Source organism: Glycine max, chromosome 3 (assembly GCF_000004515.6).
Source record: "Glycine max cultivar Williams 82 chromosome 3, Glycine_max_v4.0, whole genome shotgun sequence".
In the NCBI taxonomy this organism is placed as follows: domain Eukaryota; kingdom Viridiplantae; phylum Streptophyta; class Magnoliopsida; order Fabales; family Fabaceae; genus Glycine; species Glycine max.
In genome coordinates this window covers 33264948-33285193 of record NC_016090.4, presented here as the reverse complement: position 1 = coordinate 33285193, position 20246 = coordinate 33264948, and the positions used below count along the sequence as shown (strand labels likewise).

Here is a 20246-nt window from a genome sequence, read left to right as displayed (position 1 = left end):
GCGGTTTCACTCTCTTGATTCAGTTATGGGCATGGGAACGATGCCCAACAATAGGCGGTTTCACAAATTTGATAATACGATCCTGGCGAATGATTTTGCATGTGTTTCAGCCATGACGGAAGAACGGCATAAGACTCATCCCAGTCGCCATATTCAATTGTTATTGCCTTTTGCTTTGCCTTCCACGCTTTCCTGTACGAAATGTTGTAATTAAACATTCCATTGATCCTCTCTTGAATCAAAGAAATCTTGAGTGACGGATCTTCTTTGATCATCCCTATAAAAATAAGTACGAAAAATTATTGTACACCACACCAACAAACACAAAAAAAAGGATAAATAAGAATGAAAATTTATAATCATACCTAGTACACAAGTGGCAATCAAATCAGAATCCAATTTATCATGGTCTTGAGTTATACTCATATTCAAGCAACTGTGGTCCTCCCCATTGCGTAAATTTCCATGTATCAGTTTTTTTTGATAAAATTGCCCTCATATAAAAAGGGCATGGGATGTCATCGCTTCTATTTCCACAACAGACGACATATTTCTGCGATTTAGATTCAACAACTTTGAAACTTTGATGTACTTTCATTACATATTGTTGTAATGCATTTTTTACCGCGCTTTTGGTATCAAATTTCATACCAACATATAATTCTTGACCCATATTAAAATTTGATTCCATATCTAAACTGCAAATTTCTTCTTGGTCAAGATAACTCCAATTAATATTACTATAGTGAGAAGCAGAATCCCAAAATGGAGTCTGACTTCCACCTACAAAAACAATATACCAAAAATTTATAATTCAAGGGTAGAGAATTATTTAAATATTATAATATTTATTTATATATAACAATAAATATACCTTCTCCCGATTGCACAACTGTAAGTGGTTCGATCAAACGGGCAGCTTCATCATCTGTGTCAGACATTTCATTAATATCCTCATCCTCATCTAATGAGTCCTCAGCGTATGAATTAGATATTAAATAATCATCATCATCAAAATCTTCTTCTGAATTTGTTCCAACTGTTGCACTACCCGATTCATTGTGAGACATATTATTTCCGCATGATAACAATGAATTTGTCAAATTAATTGCAGAAGCACCCGCAACATCAACTTCAACACATAATTCTATGACAGACATTTCTTGTTGTTGTTCAAAACTTTGAATCATTGTTTCAACATCTTCATCGTCACAAATTTGCAGTGCAATATATTTACCTGCAACTAAAAATCTACAAGTGATAGTAGATATACTTTCATGTTTTTGTAATTTTACCTTGTCGTGTATCCTTTTTTTTAAACTCTCAAAACTAATACCACGCTTTATTTGAATAGCTTTTTTAGGGCCTTCAAATGTGATACCATCATCAGTTTCGTACATCTTACCATTTAAATAGACGAGTGTAATAATTGAATTCATTTTTCAAAAATATACCTACAATAAATAATTAATGTCGTCAACAAACAATAATATAAAAAATATATTAACATAACATAAATTATTAACCTAAAATAAATTAACAACAACAAATTACTCTAAATAAATGAAATTACTGTCACAACAATTTCCTACTTCGCACACTCATGACGCAAAACAATCAGCATTTATTTTTAATGTCTATGTATAAATTTTGGCTATTAAAAAAATATACCAACAACATCAATAATTATGAGCTTAACTAATAATAATAGTAATGTGCTAGACATAAAAACTACTACAATAAATAATTATTGTCATCAACAAACAAATAAAACATAATTATAACCAAAAAATAAATTATTAAGTTACCAAAAATTACTAATTATCACACAAAAAATATAAACAAAATTACTATTTCATTTTATAGTTCGTGTCAATTTGTTTATGCACCTACAAAATATAATCATTATTATCATCAACAAAATAAATTATTAATTAATGCTATAATGTATTGAAGATAAAAAATATTTACTAGTTTTGAACAAAATTTCTAACCGTTATAAAGCGCTTTAACATGTTTCAACTCAGCTTCAAGGTTTCCGATTAGCTTCAAGATTTTTGTGTGAAAATGAAACGGAGGGCAAATGGTTTTATAGGGAACAGGGACGTGCCAGGGACCCCACCACTACTGGTAGCGCTTGGCAGGTCGGCACGACTGGTAGCGCCTGGCAGGTAGGCACGACAGGTAGCGCCTGACAGGCAGGCACGACCACCCCTGTCACATCGTCTTGTCCAGTCAAGCCACGTGTCGCGTTCTGGTGGAACGCGCTCCTCAGGTAGGCGCTTTGTAGTAAAATAACAGACCCCCTTGGTAAATAAAATTGAAACAGACCCATTTTGATAATTAATTTGTAAAAGGGACCCAATTTGGTGATTTTGCCGAGAAACTATAGTTATTTTAATAAGTAACCATCCAAGAGCTGTCCCAATAATAATTATGAGAAGAATACTCAGTGGCATGAACCACCTGTATATAATTCATCGAAGCATCTTTATTAAACCAACAAAATTGAGAAATTTTAATTTTGAAGACCAATGTGAAAACTTACAGTGTAATCATACTCCTTAAAGTTATGGTTTTAACCAGGCTGCTACAAGCAAGAGCAGGAGAAAAGACAAAATATACCATATGTAAAGAAAGTCAAGTATGAGTTTTATATAAAACTTTTTTTTACAGAAGACTTACATAAAAAATTGTATGGCTAACTGCTAAGCACATCACGTATTTTTTCCCCCTTCCAATCTTAATACACTATTAGCACAAGCTTTTAGGGATATAATGAATATATTAATATGGGCAGTGTTTTCCCATGCAGGATATAAAAACCAATTAAGAAATAATACATGTGCCCTGATTTTCATATTTCTTTTGAACAACTTCTTATTTAATTTTTAAAACGTGGTAGCAATATTTTTATAAACTTAAATATGTTTTTGATTTTTTGTAAGTTAGTGTTGTTTCATTTTTTATCCTTTTAAATTCATTTTTTTAATTTTAATCTTTGGTATTTTTTTAATTTTAGTTCTTTTAAGTCTTTTATTTATTTTTAATCCTTATAAATTTATATTTTTTTTTAATTTTATCTTTTTAAGATTCTAATTTTTTTCATTTATAGTCTCATAAGTTTACACATATAGGGACAATTTTTTTATTTAAAAAATGCAGTCTTATAGGAAATAAAATGAACAAAATATCTTACTAATACCAAAATTGAAAACGCATAAATGTACAAGAACTAAAATTAGAAAAATAAACTTATAAAAACCAAAAATCAAAAAACACTAACTTAAAGGGACAAAAATATATTTAAGTCTTTTTTTTTACACACTTCTTCTCATATGTTTTTTATTATTGGGTAAAAATTTATTAAAAACTAGACAATAGTGAATAAGACCTATTAAATAAGAAGTTAAAGTGTCGTATCTACAATATTTTTGTAATTTTTAATCGGACTTAAATAACCTATTTGTAAAAAAAAAATTTTATTTCTATAAAAAAGATTTTTAAGTTCTTCTAATTTTATTTTATTTTTAATTTTGGTCTTCACCTTCAAGTTAAGACATTAACTATTAATGTATCAACCGCATTGGTGTAGCTCATGGACTTGTGAGCCAAGTGGGGCACCAGGGTGATGGAACAAAACTTATTTAATATGTCATGGTATCAAAACAGAACATTACATTCACATGTAATTTTCTTTATAAATCATATTTTTATATATTTCTTATTAATTAATCTAATGTCATCAATTATTTTGAACATATAAAATAATATTTTGAAGAGTATGTTAATCTGGTAAGAGAAACAAATCATTTTATTTTATTTTTTATTAGTAGAAATTAAAAATAAATACTAGAAAATTTAAAACAGCTCATCCACTCTTTTTCAACCAACTAAACTCCTTTTGTAAAAATCATTTTATTTAAATATATATAAGGAGCATTTGCTTAATTTTGGAACATTGTATATTATATATTTAGGTTGAAAAAGAGGGTGTCTTTAAGACAAGGAGGTGAAACTTACAGTATTCATTTTTTTCCTGGCAGTTTCTGTGAGTATGTCAAAGCGATTAATTGCAAGGAAGGTGCCAAGAACAGTAATCAGCAGTACTTTCAGATTTGGCATTAATGCAATGACAAAAAGCTTCCAGATGTCCATTTTAATTTTGTCTTTCTTTTCTTTTCTCTTGTATAACTACAAATCAAGTCCTGATATGTGCAACAGGTTTCAAAAAATTAAACATTGATTAATTATAATGTTAACAATATCATTATACCCATCAAACAAAAATAACTTAACACAATGAAACAATCACAAATTATATATATATATATATATATATATATATATATATATATATATATATATATAAAATAATAAAATTATTAACTTTTATAATAATTATCTTGAAAATTGTATTAATAAAAATTTCTTATTAATTGATAGTGTAACAAAAATTTAGACTTATAATACATATATATCAAACTCTTCAATCAATAAAATGCATGAAAATTCCACTTCGGAAGCAAAATAAATAAAACTTAATGAGTGAAAGTTTGGGAAAATAAACTCATCCTTCTTATCTTTGATCGTCGAAAATCCACCACAACCCACGTCCCTTCTTGTATATATAACATATGCTTCTTTAGTTCTCTTCTCTTATCTATGTTTGGTGTGTTTTCGTTTTCAACCCAATTTCTCACTCAAATGCAAATTTAAATTTCCTCTCTTTGCATACATGCCACCACTACCTTCTAGTGCATGCCCAAGTGTCATGGTTATACATTAGGTGTCTTGAATCTCTAAGAACATTCAATTTCATACCATGCAGTGGTGTTGCACATTCTCCTCCTCTCCATATATAAAAATAAAAACACATTTTCATTGTATAAAAAGGGAGAGCGAAAAAATTACATAATAAAAACATGTTTTCACATATAAAATTCAAAACGGAAACACGTTTGTTGTGTAATTTTTTGCACCCCTTTTTATACAATAGAAATGTGTTTCAGTTAGATATTTTTTAGAAAAAATTAATTGCAGAATTAAATTATATTTTTACTTGAATTAATTTAATTTTGATACAAATTATATTAGTGATGACACACATTAGTTTTTTTAATAGTAATCAAATTAATTTTTGGATGAATTATATTTTTTTATTTAAATTTAAATTAATGACTGCATAAATTACTCTTTTTAATGTAATCAAAATAATTTCATGAATTGATTTGTTTATGATTAATAAAGGTAATTCTTATAATAATTAATTTGATTACCTTTATAAATGATAAGTTGTATCCGATACAAAAATATATTGAGTACTATTAAGAGTGATAAATTAATTTGATTACTTTGAAAAAAGTAACTTATATTTATAATTATGTTCTTTTTTCGCCGTCCTAGATGCACTACAAAATTATGTTTTTACTGTATAACAAAGGGTGTAAAAACTATATACAATAGAATCATGATTCTGCAGTGTGTAATTTTGGTATTTCTTGTTATGCAGAAATACAATTTCGTAGTACATTTGGGGGATGAATAATTGTGGAATTTTGAGGGAAGAGTGAATAACAACTCCGTTATGGTTATTGTTATTAAGCTAGATTGGCCCAATGAAATAGTGATCTTTGCTTTGATTTCTTGTTTCCATTCTTCATTTTGTTTTCGGCTACAAACAAGTACTATAGCATAAAATTACAAGTCAATTACAACAAATATGCTTGATTTATCTTAAACAGTTCCTAATTTAGTAAAACGTATATTTTTAGCTATATATCCACTAAAATGCATTTTTTTAAAGAGTGAGGCATTTGTGAAGCGTTAATAGAGATCTTCCACTGTCAAATAATTATAGTACAAGCCACATATAAAATGTGCTCCAAAGTGTTACTGAAACTGCTGCACAGGAATAAGTTGCAAGCATGATAACTGAGCATTCACCTTCACCAGCTCCAAATAATTGAGTGATCGTACCTGGCACATTCATAAAATTAAGTATATTTCCGACTAAATATAGAAAAAATGGTTCAGATTTTTTCTAGCAACAAAAGTGAACACTTACATGGATATCTATGAAGGGAGCCAATAATTAGTATTGTAAATTCTCTTAAAAAAAAGTATTGTAAATTACGCATTTAATTTTTTGAGGAAAAATCACGCATTTAATAGCAACTATATATCATAGTGAGAGTAAACATATGCTCATGTGAAGTTAGATTTGTGCATACTATCAATGGATAGATAGGTAGACAAATTAAGAAATATTTTTTTATTCATAGAAATTAAAAATATATTTAAAAGTTTATAATAATTCAGATATCTTGCTTGAATTAATTCTCTTTGAAAATTAAGAAATATAAGTGGAAGATGTCATAAATTTTCAAGGTGAGTAAATTATTTATTGTTTTATTCAATGTGAGAATAATTTATTCATTTGTTTTAAATGGTATCCACTAGATAATTCAAATTGACAAAAAAATAATCTCGCTCGGAGAAAATGTAAAAGAACTAAATTAAGTTTAACAATAATGAGGGCAATAATGTTCCTTCATATATATAATTTTTTTGGTAGTGTATATGATTGCAAGGAGTATTGCTAATTAGTTACACAGATTAATTTCTTTGGAGGATATGTTATCACACATAAGGTGATTTGTTCCCTCTTAATTAGGTTTTTACCTATGCAAAATTAGGATTTGAATTCCTAATTATTTGCTTAAATGATTTGAGTCTATTATTCCTCGGATCAATTAGTTATTTGTAAAAGTTTCATCCTATATGATGCTACTTAATAATACATATGTGTGTGGGCGGGCATGAAACTAAGAAAATAGAAAATCATATAGGAATTAATGTAATAATTTACTTTGGCCACAAATGCACATTTAAATTTCATATTTTACTTACTCATGGCTACTGCAGGAGGAAGGGCAAATTGAAGCAGCAAAAGAAACTCATATAATGGATCAGGATGGATCAATCCAAGACGAACAACACCTTTCACTACACCTATACCAATTGCTGGCAAGACAATACATCTAACCATCGTAACCCCAATAATGAGTGGAAGTTGCTTTCCTAGTCCATTCAAACCTGAACAATGCAACCAGTTTTGTCACCATATTTTTTCAAATCACAACTTCTAAATTCAACTCAACCCTAATTGAGAATTTCATTTTTTGTTTTATTTACCTTTGATAAGATTTGCTCCAACCAACAAAGTCATTACTGGAATGCATGCATACCTGCAAATTGGGGAAAATAAAAGTGTGCGATCATCTAATTAATGTACCTTCAATTTTAATTTCACTTAATAACTAAACTTAGGTGCAAGGGACACTTACCCCACCATGATTACCGAGTCCTCAACCACACGGAGAGTAGCATTATCACCAACTAATAGTTTCCGAAATTGAGGGACTACACCAATTATTAAACCAATAATCTACATGCAAAGAAGGAAAAGAGAAAGCATCTTTGTTAGGAACTAACAAGGTTGTTTTTTAGAACTTAATTATCATAAGTAACACATGACTAAGTTATTTTTAGTCAAGTCTTGAATTTGAAATGATTTTAAGATAAAATTTACATCTAATTTCTAAAGTATTTTTAGCATCATTCTTTAATTAGAATTGGAATCTCGATCACTTCAATAATTTGTATGATAAAAGTTTACATTAGAGGTCAACATAAATTATCGACATCAAATTGCAATTTTAATTGAGAAATACTAAAAACACATATGTAAGTTTTGTCCATAACTAGGATGCCTCATTCTAAACATCATTCCCTTTGTGCTCAATGAATTGAATGAAAATAATATGAAGACTGTCAAATAAATAAATACAAGAATTTTTTTACTTACCGCTCCAATCGTTGAAGGAGTGAATAGTACCTTCAGGTTGACCTTTTGGACTAATATTATCAAATGGTTCATAATCGTTCTGTTTTTTGATACCTGTAAAACGCATTAAATTTATGATCATAAGTACTATCAAATATAATTTACATAAGATTATAATTGGATGAAGAGAAAGGGGTAGAAATTCATGTCATTCAAAAAAGTAAACACAATTAATCTAGTTATATTGGAACAAATGTACTATATATATACCTCCTCCACTTGCCCATTATGCCCTGTACATTGAATTTCAAAGTGCTTCACATGATCTTCGGTTTGTGATCTATCATCAGCACTAACAAATGGTAATTCTGTGGAAAATGTTGAAGGGTTTTCTGGATCAGATTTTGTTGTGGACACTGGATTTTCTACTACGGAATTGTCATCAACTTTGACTTCATTAGAAATCTTCGGTGAATATAATCGAACAAGGTTGTATGCATAAGACCAAATGTAAACGGATCCTAGCTGAAAAACAAAAAACACAGTTAAAAAAGTCTTAAATAGTCATAAAAATGTCATCATGTTGTTTTATCACTATTTCTTGTATAAATACTTCAAAATAGAAAATAAAGTAAAAATAAGATAACATGCATTTTTGTGATTTGCGAAAACAGAAAGAAAAATGACACAAAATATTGTTTCAAGCTAAATGGGTTCTTGAACTTCCAAATGTTTGGAGTTAGTGTCATACTGCCATTGATAGAGAAGCATATGCTAGTGCATTTTTGTAGCAAACATTCACATCTCCAAAAGGACTGCCACTTTGTTTGCAGACAGCTGGAACTAAAATTATAGGCAAGTTTCCCAGATTTCCTGCAGAAATCAAACATTTCAAATCTCAAATCGTCATCCACATTAAATTATCTTGTATAATAAAATTGTTAAGTTGAATAATATTTTCTTCGGGTCATAATAATTGTTGGATAAGAAAAAAATGATCATTTTAACTTTTTAATGTAATATTAATTATTTTTTTATTTGTATCTTTTATAATATTAATAATGAACGATAAAATCTATAAATAAATTAATGATAATAAAATTAATTTTATAATTTTTTTTCATCTATTTATTAGTTTTTTATTTATATAAAAAAAATCTAGGACTACATATGTTAGGAGCAGAAGGTGTACTACATACTTTAAAAGTATCTATATCATGATTTTTAATTAATTGAAAGTGATCATGTATGAAAATTGTACTCTTAAATGCTATGCATATGATATTGATAAGACAGAGTTTCAAATATACAAGTGATGAGACCTGCTGCACAGCACCCCAACACAAGGCCTTGAAGATGATGAGGAACTCTAGTTAGTTTAACAACTAGCAATCCAAGAACTGACCCAATGACAAATGTGAGAAGAATATTCACGGGCATGAACCACCTACAAAATTTGTAAAATCATCTTTGCTAATCCATGGAGAATTTGTTTGAAAAGAAAATGTAGAAGTATAGCAAGAAAACAAACTTACAATATAAGCACGTTCTCTAAAGTTATTGTTTCAGCTAGGCTGCTACAAACTAGAGTTGGAGAAAAGACATAAAATACCATCTGTATATATATAAGAAAAAAATCATATATATTAGTAAGTCATATTAGTAGCAACTATAGTGATTTTTGAACATTGTTGGCATGTGAGCTTGATTCTTGAAAAGTGTCTTGGAAAAAAAAATTGAAGAGTGAAGCTACTTTCCAAAAATACTTGGACTAGAAAATTTTTCTATATTTATAAACTAGAATAGTTATATTGAATGTCTTACTAGAGCAATAGTAAAAAAAAATACGAATAGTTTTATTTATAGAAAATATTGAACAAGGAGCAATATGGCTTGCTAACAATTAATAAACTTGTAACTTTAGATAAATAATAATATTCAAAATAAAATAAATTAAGAAAGAAAATGGTGAAACTTACAGTATTGAGGTTTTTCCTGGCAGTTTCCCCGAGTATGTTCAAGCGATTAATTGCGAGGATTGTCCCCACAGCAGTAATCAACAATACCTTCAAAACTGGCAATAATGCAACAATGAAAAGCTTCCAAAAGTCCATGTTGTGTCTTCTTTTCTTTTACACAACTAGAAACGAGTTGTAATCCTGATATGTGAAGCAAAGTTAATTTCAAATAATTAACCTCAAAATGATTTACTGCAAAGTCAGCAAAGAATAGTTTCGATATTTTTTTTATTAAAGCTATATATATACACACACATTATAATTAAGCTAATGATATGATTAAATAATATAAGAAAATCTTGAGCTTGCTCTTCAATTATATGAATCCATACAATACGCCAATTACAGACATAATATAATTGGAAGTATTGTTTAATAATTCAATAATCAATATGTTTATAAATGTCACCAACATTTTATTTATATATATATATATATATATATATATATATATATATATATATATATATATATAAATGGGGACAACTAATGGAATTTGAATACATCGATCATACAAATTACACAAATCTTCCTTCACTATGCTGATCTTGCTTGGTAAGTCATCAAGTAAATTTTTTAAACGACAAATGCTAATGGTTAATTATTAATATTTGTTATAAGAAAAAATTAAACTCATGATAACTTTTTTATTTTATTTCTTTTATCATTAAGTTAATCTTATAACGTCATATAATATTGAATTTGATTATACATGACATAACAATGTGACGTACGGGCCCTTCCTTTTCTGTATGAAATGTTGTTTGAAATGGCAACTACTAGCATATGTAAGTTGCTAACTAACATGCATGAATGAATACTCATAAGTCTCAAGAACTCAACATGCTTCGAGGAAAGTGATATATATATATATATATATATATATATATATATATATATATATATATATATATATATATATATATATATATAAAAGGAATTTATTCCAACTTAAAATATAAAAAAACATAAAAGTATTAATTAAATTCTTGCATGTTCATAAGCAAGCAAGAAATTAAAGAACAATTTAGCTAGAATGAAAAATGCAAGAGATACTGAGATACGCAATGTTCATTTACCTGAGGCTCAGTTACTTGGCCTATGAGAAGGTGAAGCTGGAGGGTTGGATGTTTTTAAAGGGACTTGGTGGCTTTGTAGTGGGTAATTAAGGGCATTTAGTGTGAGTATGTGGAAATATAAATATATTCATATGAACATAGCGCACTATCCCAAAAGTAGAAGACATCCAAATGTAGAAGACAAACTCGTTTTAATTGGTTACCAAATATTGCACTCAACTTATTTTTTTAAGTCATATACAATTTCTGAATAGTTTAAATGGTTGGCCATTTATTCACTTTATATATATGCAAGAATCGGTAAGAAAAAAAAGGTCATATAAGACGATTAAGCACCTTAAGTTTGTCTTTATTTGTATATATAGTATAGTATTCATCTAATAAAAAAATAAATTGATAATATACTATTAAGCAATTTTATTTGATGTACAAAGTTAATATATATCCATCCCAAAATTCGTTTATAAGGAAGAACATTTGTTGGAGAAGATATTTTCTTAAATGAATCTCAGTCTATTAAAGAATTAGTCTCTAGCTTTTTATAAGTTAAAAACACACAATATATTATAGTGTGTATATAGTTATCGTAGACTTGCCGGTTCCACTAAAAAAATTTCTATTAAAGAAAATGCATTAATAAAGCATTTTTAACATTTCCTTATGTGGTATGATAAGTATCTTTCATCTTTTCATCTTTCATATGGAAAACAATTATGCTCAATTTTTTTAAAAAAGGCAAAAGATAATTATGCTCAAATCGAATAAGATAATTATAAGTAATAATATTTTCACAGTACTTAATTAACACGACTAGATCGATCCTCAGAGTTTGAACTCAAAATAAGTAGTTAAATCCAAACAAACTTATACCCTTTGATTCACGATGATGTTTTATTATTTCTTTCACCTCATCATTTAATAGACACAAATAATGGTAAAAGACTAAAGAATTATTTACATTTATATAATAATACATATGCCAATGTAATCATAGATATAAACTGTGTAACAACTTTGGAGAAATCACTGGTCATGCAACTTTTGATTTGCTTGATTCATCACACAGCAGAATGAACACAACAAGCTTAGAAAAAGACAGACATGTAGACTAGGAACGCATATAATTAAAAATAGCAGTGCAAGTGATAGTAGGCTTAGGTGAGCACACGTATTTTGTTAATGGAATTCCAAATCTGGGAACCGAATGGTCCACTACTTGAAACTTTGTAGAATTGCAGATATTCAATAATAATAATAATAATAATAATAATAATAATAATAATAATAAGTCATTAATGCTATAAGAATAATGTTTAGCTCTGCTCTTTATTAAGTTTGTTCCCTCTTTCATTTTTTACCACACACGTTCCATCATATATAGTCTCTTTTTCTTTCTCCTCCTTCACCACTCAAATCTTTCTCCTTCTGTCAAACCAAATTTGTTACTTGTCTGTTCAAATTATTCCTTTGAAAGGTAAATTCTTTTTATTTTAATATATATCCACCTCCCATATTGCTCAATTTAACTTTGTTTGGACTACGGACAAGGACAGTCAATTGAGACCGGTATATTTTTAAGAATTGATAAAATTAATTTTGGAAAAACTAATATTAAAATAATTAATTTTGAAAATACCATAGTAAAAAATTTTATTTATGATTGATAACAATATTTTTGAAAATTTGATGTTGTTTATTCATATTAACCTATGTCATTGATTATATTCATGTGGTGTTCATTGGGGTCTAGTTACATTTGTTGAAGTGACGAAAGACGCATTGATTCTATTATTAATATATGAGATGAATTAAGCTGTTAAGGTGGAAGTCTAAAGGTAAATAGTATACAGAGACGTGCTTAAGGATTTTTGATATAATTATTACAATATGTAGCCCAATAAGTGAGAGATTGTTGAATTTTTTTATTCCAATAATTAATGTTGGCTAATATTATAAGACAATTATATTACCTATTTATCATTAATGAGTTTTATTTTATGTGATCAAATTAAGTGAGCTCATTAGACAACTAAATTAGAGGACATGGACTTAAATGAGCAAATGTCAGTGTTGACCAATTAGGGGATAATGGGAACCTATAAGAAGTATGGTCCCCAATATACCGAGTCATCATATATAGTTTATCTTCTTCTCATCTGAAGAGTTAAGAAGGTCATATTAAGGAATAAAGAGGTTCTAGTTGAGGAAGAACCATGAAGCCACCGATTATGCTGTTAGTCGGTTATCCGTTTGGTAATAGATCCTAAGAAGACTACATATATCATAAATCGCTTACGGATTCAGATTCTGTTGCGTTTGTTTGATCAATCATTATGGATTCAGGTATTCTTAAAACTCTTCTTGATAATCTAACATATGTTCCTAGTGATAATTGGTATTTTATAAGGATCCCCTAGAATTCCAACAAGTGGTATCAGAACCGCGATTACTGTTAGATTATTGGGATTTAAATTAAAGTTATTTGATTTTAATTATACCTGGATTGCTTTGGTTATATGAACCCCATTTTTTTTGGAACAATACATATTAATTGTTGGTAAATTGGATATTTGATTTAAATTCGGGTGTATTTTGCTTTTGTTGGCATTGTTATTTGGATTTGTGAATGACTTCTCTTTGTAGAAGCAAAACTTCATGGTGAATCAAGAGTGATTCAAAGATGTTTTGATGATAACAAAGATGATAACAAAAGATGATGACAAAGGTGATGACAAAAAGCTCAAAAGTCAATCAAAGAATGAGTTCAAGATGTTCAAGATAGAATCAAGAACACTTCAAGATTCAAGAGAAAAGTTGAATTCAAGAATCAAGAATCAAGATTCAAGAGATCAAGGTTTAAGACTCAAGATTTAAGAATCAAGAAAAGACTATTCAAGAATCAAGAAAAAGCTTAATCAAGATAAGTATGAAAAGGTTTTTTCAAAAACTGAGTAGCACATGGATTTTTCTCAAAACATGTTTACAAAAGAGTTTTTACTCTCTGGTAATCGATTACCAGATTATTGTAATTGATTACCAGTAGCAAAATGGATTTGAAAAAGTTTTCAAACTGAATTTACAACGTTCCAATTAATTTCAAAAAGCTGTAATCGATTACAATTTTTGGTAATCGATTACCGGTGCCTTTGAATGTTGAAATTCAAATTCAAAAGTGAAGAGTCACATCCTTTCACATAAAAGCTTTGTGTAATCGATTACACTGATTTGGTAATCGATTACCAGTAATTGTTTCTGAGTAAATCAAAAGATGTAACTCTTCAAATGATTTTTGACTTTTTCAAATTGGTTTTAAGTTTTTCTAAAAGTTATAACTCTTCAAAATGATCCTCTTGACCAGACATGAAAAGTCTATAAAAGCAAGGCCTTGTTTTGCATTTTCATTCATTCATTCTATCAATCAATCTTTTCCAATTCATTCTTTACACAAGCAATTTTTTCCACATTGATTTTTGAGTCTCTTTGAACTTCTTCTTCTTCTTCCTTTTGCCAAAAGCTTTCCAAAGTTTTCTGGTTTTCTAAACCTTGAAAACTTGTGCTATTCATTCTTTTCATCTCTTCTCCCTTTGCCAAAAAGAATTCGCCAAGGACTAACCGTCTGAATTCTTTTTGTGTCTCTCTTCTCCCTTTTCCAAAAGAACAAAGGACTAAACGCCTGAATTCTTTTGTGTCTCCCTTCTCCCTTGTCAAAGAATTCAAAATGACACAGTCTGAGAATTCTTTTGATTCTTCCCTTTCCCTAATACAAAAATGTTCAAAAGACTAACCGCCTGAGAATTCTTTTGTATCCCCATTCACAAAGTATCAAAGGTTTAACCGCCTGAGATCTTTGTCTTAACACATTGAAGGGTACATCCTTTGTGGTACAAGTAGAGGGTACATCTACTTGGGTTTGACTGAGAACAAGAGAGGGTACATCTCTTGTGGATCAATTCTAGTGGAGGGTACATCCACTAGGGTTTCAAAGAGAACAAGGGAGGGTACATCCATTGTGGATCTTTGCTTGTAAAAAGATTTTTACAAGGTTGAAAGAAATCTCAAGGACCGCAGGTCGCTTGGGGACTGGATGTAGGCACGGGTTGTTGCCGAACCAGTATAAAAACTCTTGTGTGTTTGTCTCCTTCTTCCCTACTCTTTTAATTTCCGCTGTGCATTTAATTTCCGTTTTTACTTTCTGTTAAGTTTCTCTTCTACTCCTTATTCTCTTAACAATTTAGTAAAAGCCTTGCAAGAGTAATTTTTAATTAGTAAAGGTTTAAGAATAATTAATTCAACCCCCCCTTCTTAATTATTCTGAGGCCATTTGATCCAACACTCTTCATGGCTATTGTTCATAACATATATAAGCAAGTTTTTTTGCGCATGCAATTTTTATTTATTTATTATTTTTTTTGTTAAAAAATAGGGGGGAAAGTTATATAAGGGAGTACATCATGGAATGACTAACTTGACATCAAAATTGAAAGCACTTAAGCTAGAGCTTGGTGAAGACTTGCTCGTTCATTGAGTTTTGATCTCATTTCTCTGGGCAATTCAAGGTGAGCTATAACACTCAGAAAGACAAGGACAAATGGTCAATTAATGAACTTATATCTCATTGTGTACAAGAGGAAGAGAGGCTGTAGAAAGACAGGTCTAAAAGTGCTCATTTAAGCTTACCTTTCATAATAAAAAAAGAAGGAAAACTAAGGGTGCTCTCAACAAAAGAAACAAAAGAAAGATGAAGAATTTACTTGCTACTTTTAAAAGGTTTGGACACATGAAGAAAGATTGTCCATGCTACGCTACATGGCATGTAAAGAAAGGTAAATCTATTGCTCTGTTTTGTTTTGAAGTTAATTTAGTAGTAACAGATCATTCTCATTTATTTGCATATCTAGTGATTTTTTAATTAAATTGATTGACACGATAATTGATTTGATTAAAATTACATAGATTTTTGTATAAAATTATTTATGCAAATTTTGTTCGGCTCAAACGAAGACACAATTTGACTAAATAATATTTTTAATTATAAGGTATTTTCATGTGAATAATAGTCGATCCAAAGAAAGACTATTATTTGACAGAATTTATTGTTAATATTTGATCATTGTGTTGAGAATACTAATTACAAATTAATTTCTCTACGAATTAATGTTGTACTAGGTATCTTGTGATGAGTCTGTTCTATAAAATATTTGCATGTTCTATTATATCTATTTTTATATAACTAAATTATATGTGAAAGTTGTGTAATTTTAAGACCTCTCATTTATTATATTAAATTATCTTGTATTTCTTGGTTAAATTGATTGAAACAACATGTCGTCAAAGTAACCTTTGTTGCTTAAGTTGATTTGATTGAATTTACATGGATGTTGTATGAAATTATTCATGTGAATTGTGTTCAACCCAAAGGAAGACACAATTTGGCTGAATAATTACATGTTTGCGATGGTAAACATGTGGTGATTATAGATAGTGTGATTTTTCATGTGAATAATGAAATGTTCAAAGACAATTTTTATCTGATCGAAGTAATTATCATATAATTTTTCATGTGAGCAATGAAATGTTCAAAGACACATGAATAAAGAGTGTCCAAGTTAAGCTGCATGACATGTAAAGAAAGGTAAATGTATTGCTCTTTTTTGTTTTGAAGTTAATTTAGCAGTAACATATCATTCCCATTTATTTGCATATCTAGTGATTTTTTTAATTAAATTGATTGACACGATAATTGATTTGATTAAAATTACATAGATTTTTGTATAAAATTATTTATACAAATTGTTTTCGGTTCAAAGAAAGATACAATTTGACCAAATAATATTTTATACCTGTGATGATAAATGCGTGACAATTATAAGGCATTTTCATGTGAATAATAGTCGGTCCAAAGAAAAACTATTATTTGACAGAATTTATTGTTAATATTTGATCATTGTGTTAAGAGTACTAATTACAAATTAATTTCTCTACGAATTAATGTTGTGCTAGGTATTTTGTGATGGGTCTGTTCTGCAAAATATTTATATGTTCTATTATATCTATTTTTATATAACTAAATTATATGTGAAAGTTGAGTAATTTTAAGACCTCTCATTTATTATATTAAATTATCTTGTATTTTTTTGTTAAATTGATTGAAACAACACGTTGTTAAAGTAACCTTTGTTGCTTAAGTTGATTTGATTGAATTTACATGGATGCTGCATGAAATTATTCATGTGAATTGTGTTCGACCCAAAGGAAGACACAATTTGACCGAATAATTGCATGCTTGCGATGGTAAACATGTGGTGATTATAAATAGTGTGATTTTTCATGTGAATAATGAAATGGTCAAAGACAATCATTATTTGACCAGAGTAATTATCGTATAAGTTTTTCATGTGAGCAATGGAGTGTTCAAAGACAATCTTTGTTTGACAGAACTTATCACCAATGTTTGATCAATGCGTTGAGAGTACCACTTGCAATTAGTCTTTTTCAATCCAAAGATTGAGAATTAATGGTGCGCTAGATATCTTGTTTGGGTCTTGAAACTTACAATAAAGATTATTTTTGCATTGTATGCTTATTTTCTCTTCTTTAATTGTTGCTGTTGTTATTACTATGGTTTAAATTACTCATTATTTCAATCTCAAATATACATGTATAAACTAATTTTTTGTGTAAGTTCTAAGGTGATATATGAGTAATCTTGGTATGCAACACTAGAAAATAGTGAAGCGCATTATGCGCTAATTGAGGAGAATAAGAAATTATATGTTTTCATATCGAAAGTCTAGAAGTTTAGATATCATTAGATATTCTGACTTTGATTTTTTTGAAATGTCTTAATAACAATCACTCCACATAAGGATCCACATTTAACCATGTTGGTGGAGTTAATATTTTGCTACGAAACATCATACTAGAACTTATGGTTGCTAAATTATTGTAATTGACTTGCATGTTGTTGTCAATATTAAGTAGCCATTGGGTGTTTACTGAGACAATATCTTAGTGATCTTATTACGGATTCAACCAAGTAAAAGTTTGTTGACATAAAGTATTTGATTGTTAAATAAAGAATTTAGAAAATACAGATTTGTATAGAACATATAGGGACTCATTTTATGTTAGCTGATCCACTTACTAAAGGTTTGACACTTAAAGTTTTTTCATGAGCATACTGCTCATAGGGGTGTAATTCCCGATAATACCTTAGTTTAGTGGGAGTCTTATGTTACAGTTTATAAACATTTTGTTGTTTGGATTTTTTGTAGCAATAAAGTTGAATTTTATCATTTCATAATTAGCTATTTATCATTAGTGACAATTAAATTAGAGGATATGGACTTAAATGAGCAGATGTCAGTGTTAACCCATTAGGGGATAACGAGAATCCTATTAGGTTAATAACTATAAGAAGGTTATGGTCCTCAATATACCGAGTCGTCATATATAGTTTCTCTTCTCCCCATCTGAAGAGTTACAAATGTCTTATTAAGGAATAAAAAAGTTTCGGTTGAGGAAGAACCATGAAGCCACCAGTTATGCTGTTAACTAGTAATCCGTTCCGTAACAAATCCTAAGAAGAGTACATAGATCATAAATCACTTACGAATTCAAATTCTGCTATGTTTGTTTGATCAATCATTATGGATCTAGATATTCCTAAAACTCTTATTGATAATCTAACGTAATGTGTTCCGGGTGATTATTGATATTTTATAAGGATCCCCTAAAATCCCAACAATATGATGAATAGTTATTGGATGACTCGAATGCATAGGAAAATTCGATCTATGTCCGACCAAGCTCTCTGCTCGTGTCTTCGAGGCATGGTGGTGCAACAGAGAGGGGACATGCTGATCTGGGGTGGTGCAGCATAACTTGGAGTTGGGTGGGATGGGGTAGCACGACGCAACACAAAGGGGAGGGGTGTAAGGCTTTTGTGAGTGGGCAAAAGAAACATTTTCTATAGTGTGTGTAGTGAGAATAGCAACACCCAAAGAAATGCCCATGAGTTCTTTCTCTTGGCGCATTTCGAGCCAACTCAGTTTAGACATTTCATTGTTATTTCTAAAAAAAGTTTATTTTTATGGTGTGGGTTCAATTCCTCAATCCTCAAGTCTCTATTTTGAATTTCTCACCTTTGGTCCAATAGCCCTTTGAAGAAAAAAGAAAAAGAAAGAGAAAAAGTGGTGATGATTATCATCTTATAGGCTATAGCCACCCAAATTCTAACAGAAAAGGAAGATAAATCTAACACATAATTACTACTTTTAGAAATAATCAAGTGCGAAGAGAAAGTGTTCTCTTAGACAATAAACATGGCTTCGTTATATGCTAGGATTTTGATCCTTCACATCTTAATTTCAAATTTCACACCAAGTTCAGAAGGACTTCCATAAAATCTTTTTCTTAAGAAAAAGAAAGAAAGAAAAAAAACACTTATTCTTAGTGGTGGATTATATAACCTTATTTTACCACATAAGTTACAATGGAAAAGAGAGAAAATCTTACAGATTTTAAGTTCCTCTTCTCTTCTGCGTTTTCTCCGTCTCTTCCTCTTTCTTTTAGCACTCTTAATAATGCCTCTCCCTCTTGTCCATATCAACACACTTCCCTTCCTCTAAATTTATTCCTCACATTGCTATTTATAGATTTAATTACTCACGTGTATTCATTGCATCTAAGGATTATTTATATAATAATTCTCGGCAGACAGAAGTTGTCTCATTATTATTGTTATTATTATTATTATAAGTATGAAATATATAAAATTTTACTAATAATTAATCGTTATCGATAAATTTGATAAATCACTTTTAATGAATATTTCATCTCAACCACATTTTTGGATCCATAAAATATAAATTCCAAATTTTACTTTAAAAAATTGAATTCAATTTTACTGGGACAAACATAACTTTTCTGATTCTAAAATAATTCAATAAAGAGTACCAACAAAATTTGATCTTGTGACCTAGTTATAAATATTGTATGATTGTATCTCCACCTAAAAAAAGTGAATGATTGTGCTACATGAATTTAACTTATACAACGATGTATTCGAAAAAAAAAATCAATTTTTAATATAATATTATTTTAAAAAAGATACTTATTTTTCAATACTTATTTCAATATCCTTTCATTATAAAAATAACTCACGAATATTAATATTATAATTCTACCCGCTAACACATCTTTTGGTTAATCATCGTCAAATTTTTTAAATTCTTTTGATAATTAAATAAAAGAAAGACAAAACAGTGCATAAATAATTTAAGAAAAATTTTGTGACAA

At 29.1% G+C, this 20246-nt stretch overlaps 1 protein-coding gene across 2 annotated transcripts; it reads right to left on the bottom strand.

Moving 5' to 3' along the window:
• Positions 1–5711: 5711 nt before the first annotated feature.
• On the bottom strand, positions 5712–19599 carry LOC100797947 (protein PIN-LIKES 3). Of its 2 annotated transcripts, none has more exons than XM_003520384.4 (11): positions 19464–19599; positions 9829–10008; positions 9385–9464; positions 9172–9296; positions 8601–8722; positions 8120–8374; positions 7871–7963; positions 7350–7450; positions 7198–7250; positions 6913–7098; positions 5712–5979 (listed from the first exon to the last, which is right to left on the bottom strand). In XM_003520384.4, the coding sequence occupies exons 2-11, from the start codon at positions 9961–9963 to the stop codon at positions 5855–5857; spliced, it is 1275 nt and encodes a 424-aa protein (XP_003520432.1). In that variant the 5' UTR covers positions 9964–10008; positions 19464–19599; the 3' UTR covers positions 5712–5854. The 2 variants fall into 2 exon arrangements, with proteins under 2 accessions (XP_003520432.1, XP_040869921.1); XM_041013987.1 differs by lacking the exon at positions 19464–19599 and adding an exon at positions 10947–11035.
• Between the last annotated feature and the right edge of the window lie 647 nt (positions 19600–20246).

Bases quoted from the DNA above. Each gene is read 5' to 3' on its own strand.
- LOC100797947 (XM_003520384.4), bottom strand. From the start codon at position 9,963: ATGGACTTTTGGAAGCTTTTCATTGTTGCATTATTGCCAGTTTTGAAG. The intron at 9,465-9,828 runs GTAAGTTTCACC...ATATATATACAG, and splicing joins CCAGGAAAAACCTCAATACT to ATGGTATTTTATGTCTTTTC. The intron at 7,964-8,119 runs GTATATATATAG...TGCGTTTTACAG, and splicing joins ATAATGGGCAAGTGGAGGAG to GTATCAAAAAACAGAACGAT.